Consider the following 7606-nt stretch of genomic DNA (forward strand, 5'->3'; position numbering starts at 1 on the left):
CAAAGGATGGGCTGGGCGGGGGTGTCTCACCCATACACCCCCCTCCTCATCTCCCCCTTCCTCCTGATTAATCACGAACCTGATGCTCATGCCGCTTCCACCTCAGGAGAGAGGAGGATGGAGGAGAAGGAGGGAGGGGATGAGGTAATCAATGACTAGGACACACACTGGCAGAGCGTTGAGGGAAGCGGAGGGGGGATACGAGGAAGGTGTGTGAGCTCCCTCCTCCTTTAAACCCTTCATCACACACTCCTGGTCGCCTGCAGCCTGGACGCCCAGCAAATATTAACAAACAGTGTTTCTGTGGAAGCAAGCATCAGGTAGAAGCAGCTGCTCTCAGTTCAGCTGTCAGAGTAAACAAAAGGAGCTGTGGATGACACGTCTGTAAAGGCGGCTGACATGAGTACACAGTGTTACAAAGCGGCCGACACACTCGCCTGAGCCAGAACCAGCACTGATGTGAACCCTGTTGCATGACATCCGCCTCCCGCCTCCATCCTGACTCTTGGAGAGGGGTGCCAGTTTCTGCGTGTTAGTCACGATGGAGGATGCCTGTTAACCCAAACCCAAAGTCAGCCACACCCCTCTCCTCGCCCAGGAGCTCATCTAAAGCTCGCTGTCACAGAGGAAGTTTTGGGCTGTGTCATCTCTCCACAGGCCCGCCACTTGCCGCCGGCTGTTCGATGGCAGCACCTCTGCCGGCCCCCCTCCCCCAGAGTGAGACCCCGCCGGGGGGGAGCAGAAAACACATCTGCAGGATAAGCGGCATGCTGTGCTGTTTGTTTTCGCCTTGAGGGAATGGAAAGAAGGGATGATGGATGATGGGAATGCACCAGGAGCTGCTGCTGCTGCTGCTGCTGTGTGTTTGTGTGTGTGGATGTATGAAACACACTAAAAGGTGGTGGTCCCCTTCAGTCCCTCCCCTCCTCTCCATCCTCACCTGGTCCATGATTTCAGCGAGCCTCCTCCGTCCTCCTGCTCCCGGTCATGGCACGAGATCTCCGGCTGCCTCCCTTCTCCTTCGCCTTCTCTTGTCCTTGTTCAGTATTCCCTGCAGCAATCCAGTCCTGGTCCCCTCACACAGGCGAGGCAGCCTGGCAGCCCGCTGCTGCTGCTGCGCCTCTCCACAGAGGCATGGCTCTGTCTCTCCTTGTGTTTCTGAGTGTGACAGTCTGACACATCCAGCCGAGCTCTCCTCTCCGCTCCTTCTCCCTGTCTTCTGCTGCGGCTCTGGGTGGAGGCAGGAGGGCGTGTGTGCGGGATCCTCACCTCTCTCCTTGATAACCACACCGAGGGAAGAGGCTCCCGCTCTCCGTGTTCCTTCTCGAGCTCTTCCACTCGCTCCCTGTGTAAGCTGCCCCCCCCCTCCCCGCCTCGCCTCCCCTCCCTCCCCTCCCTGTCTCCACTTCCCTCCTCTCTTTTCCATCTCCCCTCCCCCTCCTGCTGCAGCCCAACACAGTCAGAGTGAGCGAATGAGAGAAAGGAAGCGAGGGAGGGAGGAGGGCGGTGGGTCCAGATTGGCTGCCGGGGGGATCATGTGACTCCCGGCTGAGGACTGAGGGACCCTCTACCAGCTGTCCAGCTCATGCTTCCCTGAAAACCTCTGTTGCCATTGACAACAGCTGCCGTGCAACGCACCAACCACAGCTCCCCAGACACAAAGCCATTGGCTGGCAGGATTTACGGCCCCCGCCTCCTGTTGTGGGGGGAGCATGTTGGGACGTGTAGTCCAATCTGCAGTGAGGGTGGACAGAGTGTCTCAGAGCAGACATCCCCGTGCCCCTGGGAGGAATGTTTCCCCCCCACTCGCCTCCCTGCTGACATGTTTACGCCGCAGAGTGAAAGAGGAGAACGGCGGTTCGTATCGGCGGCGCAGAAACTCTGTTATGAACTTGCACCAAACACAGATGAGGGGAGGAAAGACCTCGAGGCCCAGGCATTCTTGGTCAGCCAGGAAAAAGACATCCTCTGTCGTTTTCCTCCGGGCCGCTCAGAGGGAAACTCCCACCCCACAACAACAGGAACTCCGCCGCTGAAGGCCATGGCTAAGCACATAGGCACCCCCCCCCCCCCCCCGCCCTCCCCATTTCTCTTTTCTTTCATTGCCTCCTTTTTCTTTATTTGCTCTGTCTCTATCCTCTCAGACCCCCCCTCTCCCCTCCCTCTCCACCTATTGTATTATTACACCCAATTCCTCACAGCTCTCTCCTCCCCCCCGAAATCACTCTCATTGGGATTCCAGAAAAGGTTGCAGGAGGTTACAGGTGCCACAGAGGGCAGATGATGTTATAAGCTAGCAGCATGCATCAAGAGTCGCTCTGTGCAGCATCAATTTAAAGGAAAAATCCGCTCTTACATCGCTTTACATCATCCATTTGTGAGGTGCAGTGCATATTGTGTGATGAAATGTTGTAATTTATGATTTTGGTGGCTTTATTCAGCTGTGGGACGGACATATGGATGTAGAAATAGCTGTATTTATATAAAAAAAACACATCTTTTGACTGTATTGAGGTGACTCTCATTGGAGAAATCTGACCCACAGCCTCTTCTGTAATGAGTCTGTGATTGTTGAATGTATGAGAAAAACTTTTAATCTACAAAAATGCCTATTTTTTTCTTTGACCTTGAATTTATTCTTCACATTCAAGACGTCTGATATTTTCCAGCCATCATATCCTGCACTGCAAACATCTGGCACTCATGTCACATGCGTGCATTTTGCCAGCTATCAAGCAAGGGGGTAAGGAAAATGCAAGAAGACAGCAAAACGGGCTCAGAAATGCAAGGCCAGCAGCTGCAGCAGCGGATTTCTCCTTTTAAAGTCTTCGCAAACACTTTCAAATGCCCCTTATTACCACATCTACACAAAAATACCACTGCAGGGGGAAGCCAAGGCCCCTGCAGCCGAAAAACAAAAGAACACCTGTTCTGGCTTATTTTGATTCAATGGACACATAACATAGCTGTGACATGATCTGATATGCTACCTCGGAGCGGTGTGACAGGCCAGTGAGTGAGGGGACGGAGGGGCGGGGGTCAGGAATGCAGGTCTAAGTTACAGCAGCGGTACAGCAAGGTCATGCAGCACGCCAAACAAACCTTGGCCTACTTCCTGCAGTCCAGCGTCAGTGCAGCCTCGTTTTCTTACCCCCGCTGAACAGCCTCTACTGCTGCAGTGTCATTTGATCTGCTCGAGCCAAAGATGCTGTTTGAAGTGAGGTGGCTGCGTGTGTGTGTGTGTGTGTGTGTGGGACAGAACAGCGGGTGTATTGTGATGTGAGTGTGGTAGATTATACTATCAGCAGAGGAATTTCAATTATTTCTAAGAGCGGGTCTGTCTGCACACATGTGCGGGAAACTTTAGCTAACTGGCCGGAGGAGGTTTGACACTGTGAGGCGTTAAAGGAAAATTTCAACACTTTAGGATAAATGCATATGTATATATTTATAGCCAGCAGGTTAGCTTAGCTTAGCACAAAGGCTGGAAGCAGGGGGAAACAGCTAGCCTGGCTCTGTCTAAAGGTAACAAAATTGGCCAAGGCTAAGCTAACATGCTATAACTTGTTTGTGTAATTCTTTACAAAAACTTGAGTGTGGTTTAATTGGGTGTTTTGCACTGTACTGTTTGTTTGTGCTAAGCTAAGCTAACCATTGGCTAGCTGGGGCTTAGTTTTTACAGTACAGATGTAAAAGTGGTTGTATCCAATGCAAATAAGTGTATTTCACAAGATGCATCATATTTTCGTTAAGGGGGGAACGTGGTGTGTTTTCAGAATATGTTTCAGAAAAGTTTAGAAGATTAAGATTATTTACAGGAATGTATAAATTCTCAAAATATGGAAATTATACCCAGCAAGAGAGAAGCCGAGCTGTCACCTTGGATGTGGACAAAATGACAAATTAGGAATTCATCTTGTTTTCAAGCCACAATAGAAGTGAGCTCAGGTAGAAACAGTAATAGGAAAAGAAGTTTGATCATGACTAATTTAAAGTTAAAATAACACTCAGAATAAGACAAACAGGCCAAACTGCTGCATCCTGTCTCATGTCACCTGCTCTCAAACACATCTGGACAGAGCTGGTTTATTGACTTCATGGACACACTGTCGTCTGCTGAGTGTCCACATGCAGACTGTAGGTAAACAGCACCATCTGCAGGAACGCAAGCAACAAGATTCATCACACAGACGGCTGGACACATCAACGCCGTGTCAGCATGCTTTCTTTAACAGGGAATGTTGAGCTTCAGCCCTCAAAATACGACATTCTGGGTCCAGGTTCGTGTCTGGAGTGGCCGAAGCTTCTGTCCAACGAGGCCAAGTGCCAGAAAGGCAATAGAAAAAACTATATTCGCATTTAGAAAGAGATTCATTACAGCATGAAAGATGAGTATCACCGTAATGTTTCCTTTAATAAAAATGAATAATTTATGGCTGCCTGCATGCGTGTTGAAGTGAAGAGGAAGCGACTGGGCTTACTTAAATCATCTTTATTTGACATATCATGTGAAATACTGTCATTAGCCTCAGGAAATCATCAGTGCATCAGAAGACTTAACATTATTTATTTATAATAGATCATTTATATGAGGTTTGGTGGTAAAACTGAGAAGCACATACAGTAAGATGCGTTTCTGAAATTGCTCTCGCATGCACATCATCAGGAGAAACACACCTGCTAAAGAACAGAGTGACTGACGCCCCTTTAACCCGATGGGGGATCTTGATTGTACAGAGGAGTAGAACATTATGGCAACACGTGAATAAAGAAATATCAACACTGACGTCAAGGCCAACCATCTCTGACGGCAGGGAATGGGGAAAAAGCCGAAACTCTCCAAACTTAACATATGAAAAAATGCCTGGTACAACTAAAGGTACATTTGTTTGGACAAATATAATGATAACAACAAAAACAGCTCATAAGAGTTTAATTTAAGAGCTGATGTCTACTATTTTGAGCTTGATGATGTTCGACAGGTTTTGAATTGGATTTAGATCTGGTGAAGAGCAGGCCAAGGCATGGTTCGAATGCTCTGGTTCTCCATCCAGGCTTTAACTGACCATGCTGTGTGGCAAGGGGTACTGTCTTGTTGGAAAATCCAGTCATTCAAGGCAGGAAGGAGTTTATCAGCACAATTGCATTTGCCCAGTTCCACCCATACTGAAACAACCCCAGATCATCACCGATCCACCCCCATGTTTTACCGTAGGGGCAAGACAGTCTGGTTTGTAGGCTTCTCCAGGCTTCCTCCTGACCAGTAAGTTGACTGGACTGGGCATCAACTCAAAACTGGATCCATCACTGAAGAGAACCTCAGCCCAATCATCAACAGTCCAATCCTTGTGATCCCTCGCAAAGAGTAACCGGGCCTTCCTCTGCCTTTCGTTGATGAAGGGCTTCTTCCGTGTCCTGTGTGACTTCAGACCAACTTCAAGAAGTCGGTTTCGAACTGTCCTTGCTGAACAAGTCACATTTCCTGACAGTGGCCACTCATTCTGAAGGTCCCTGGAGGTCTGACGACGATTCCTGACACAGGAACGGGTGAGTGCACGGTCCTCTCGTGGGGTAGAAAGACGTTTCCTGCCCCGACCAGCTAGAAATTTGGTAGTACCATGTTCGGCCTGCTTTTTCTTGGTGTCATGAACGGCTGTCTCGGAGATCTTCAGTTTTTTGGCTACCTGTCTCTCACTCGTGCCAATTTCCAGCAGTGCCAAGATGGCTGCCTTTGTGGCTTTGTTTTAGGCATTATGTGAGAGCTGACAACTTCTGAGTTGTGCTACGGCTTGAATGTAAGCAGGAAACCACTCTATGCTTTTGCATGTGCAGTGCTGCTTATGACATGAAATGGCCTCTTATATACCCTGGGAATACAATTAAGCATAAGCATGTCATAACAGGACATAAAGTATTATGGAATCAGCTGCATTTTTTGTCGTGTTCATTGTATTCTTCAGGTAATATACCTTTAGTGGTATCAGGCATTAAAATGAACAAGAAATTGAAGAAAACAAGGGTGGTCTAATAATTTTTTCCATGACTGTAGAAGGAGTTTGGCTTCCGCTTCTTCTCCATTTGTTTTTCCTCTCTTCACATCCAACATGAGAGCTCCAATGGGAATCCACCCCGGCCAGATCCCGGCTCTCCACCCTGAAACAGATCAGACATTTTCAGTGTATTGCTTTGGACAAAAGATTAGCTTGTTTGGGTGCAACAGTGTGATAATTTCCCAGATATTAGGCTGTACCACATCCAAACCCATAGCTATCATACAGAGGGAATAGGCCTTTCTCAACAATACCCTCTCTGGCTTTCAAATACAACCGCACCAGGTAATATTTTGGCCTGATAAAGATGAAAAATATCACATTTACTGTATATCATGAAACGCTCTCGTACCATTGTCCACGATGGAAACCAGGGATGCAGGAGAGGAAAAACACACATCCCGTGCTCGCCTGCGCACCGGCGGCCCGTGTGGTCGCGCGCGCTCATCACAGCAGGTAGATGATGTAGGAGAGGAAGACGAGCCCAACGATGGCGAAGAACATCAACATCAAAATGTCCACCATGATGGAGACGCTGTCAGAGATGGACGGCGTAGACGCGAGCAGGACACGCAGCAAAACAGCAGCTCCAGCGCCGGTGCATCAGATCGGCAGAGATCGGAACCTTTCGGGAGTCGACGGAGCGAAAATCAGCCCGACCCTCCCCCCGCTGCTAACACCGGAAGCGCGGCGACCGGAAATTAATTCGTGTGTGTTTACCTCGTGTTTGGGCTTTCAGGCGGATTTTCACAACAAACTGCAACATCTAATCCCGAATAATCCTCGAAAAATAAAAACAAAAGGATTAAATACCAAAAAGTGTCATTTTTAACGGCGACACACAACCAGGAAGTGACAGGCTGTGTTGACCTGACAGACTAAACTCCGGGCAGAGCAAACCGCCTCATGCCTCCATCGTCAGATGAGCTAACTGATCTAATTTTCTACTTCAACATATCACAGTTCACGTTATCTAAAGCCACTGAACTTAATAGAAGAAGGGAGATACATATCTACATGTCTACATACTGTACACTATACATGAATGGCTCAACTTCCAGTATGAAAATGAAGCAAGAAGCAAAGCAACACTTCATATATTTGATTTCATTTTGACTCTTTATGGTTTATTTGCTCTATGAGTTCTTTTTTTTCTACGTCTCCTTTTTATTCTTGCTGTTATAACAAGTGAGGTTCCCCAGCATGAGATCAATAAAGCCATGTTATCTTATCAAACCAGGCATTTCGCCCCAATTTATCCTCAAAGAAAATGTATTATTAGTCCTCTGATATTATTGAGTGAATGGACGCAACACATGGGAGAATAAATGTGAATTTTGCCACAGAATACTCTTCATCTTGTGCCAGAAGGCTTATAAACAGAAGCGAAACTGCTTCACTGGATTTAGTGGCACCTAGTGGTGAGACTGCACATTGCAACTAACACATCCCCCTCCCTTTACAAGCGTGCAGGAGAACCGGTGGTGGTCTTCACCTCAGTGTAGAAACACAAAAAGCACTCACAAATCCAGCGTTTGGTTTGTCCCTTCTGGGAT

General features: G+C 47.9%; 1 protein-coding gene and 1 long non-coding RNA gene across 2 annotated transcripts in view; both read right to left on the bottom strand.

The window, feature by feature from the left end:
- Window positions 1-1323, bottom strand: part of arhgap23a (Rho GTPase activating protein 23a) — a 58781-nt gene extending 57458 nt beyond the window's left edge. The window contains exon 1 of the mRNA XM_076751602.1: window positions 941-1323. Within this exon, the coding sequence (XP_076607717.1) occupies window positions 941-949 (9 nt within the window). The 5' untranslated portion in view covers window positions 950-1323. The remainder of the gene's footprint in view (window positions 1-940) is intronic.
- Window positions 1324-4477: 3154 nt separating this feature from the next.
- On the bottom strand, window positions 4478-6704 carry LOC143334719 (uncharacterized). Its single transcript, XR_013078348.1, has 2 exons — window positions 6403-6704; window positions 4478-6153 (listed from the first exon to the last, which is right to left on the bottom strand). It is a non-coding gene; the product is annotated as an uncharacterized LOC143334719 (long non-coding RNA).
- Between the last annotated feature and the right edge of the window lie 902 nt (window positions 6705-7606).

This window comes from Chaetodon auriga, chromosome 16, assembly GCF_051107435.1.
Source record: "Chaetodon auriga isolate fChaAug3 chromosome 16, fChaAug3.hap1, whole genome shotgun sequence".
In the NCBI taxonomy this organism is placed as follows: Eukaryota; Metazoa; Chordata; class Actinopteri; order Chaetodontiformes; family Chaetodontidae; genus Chaetodon; species Chaetodon auriga.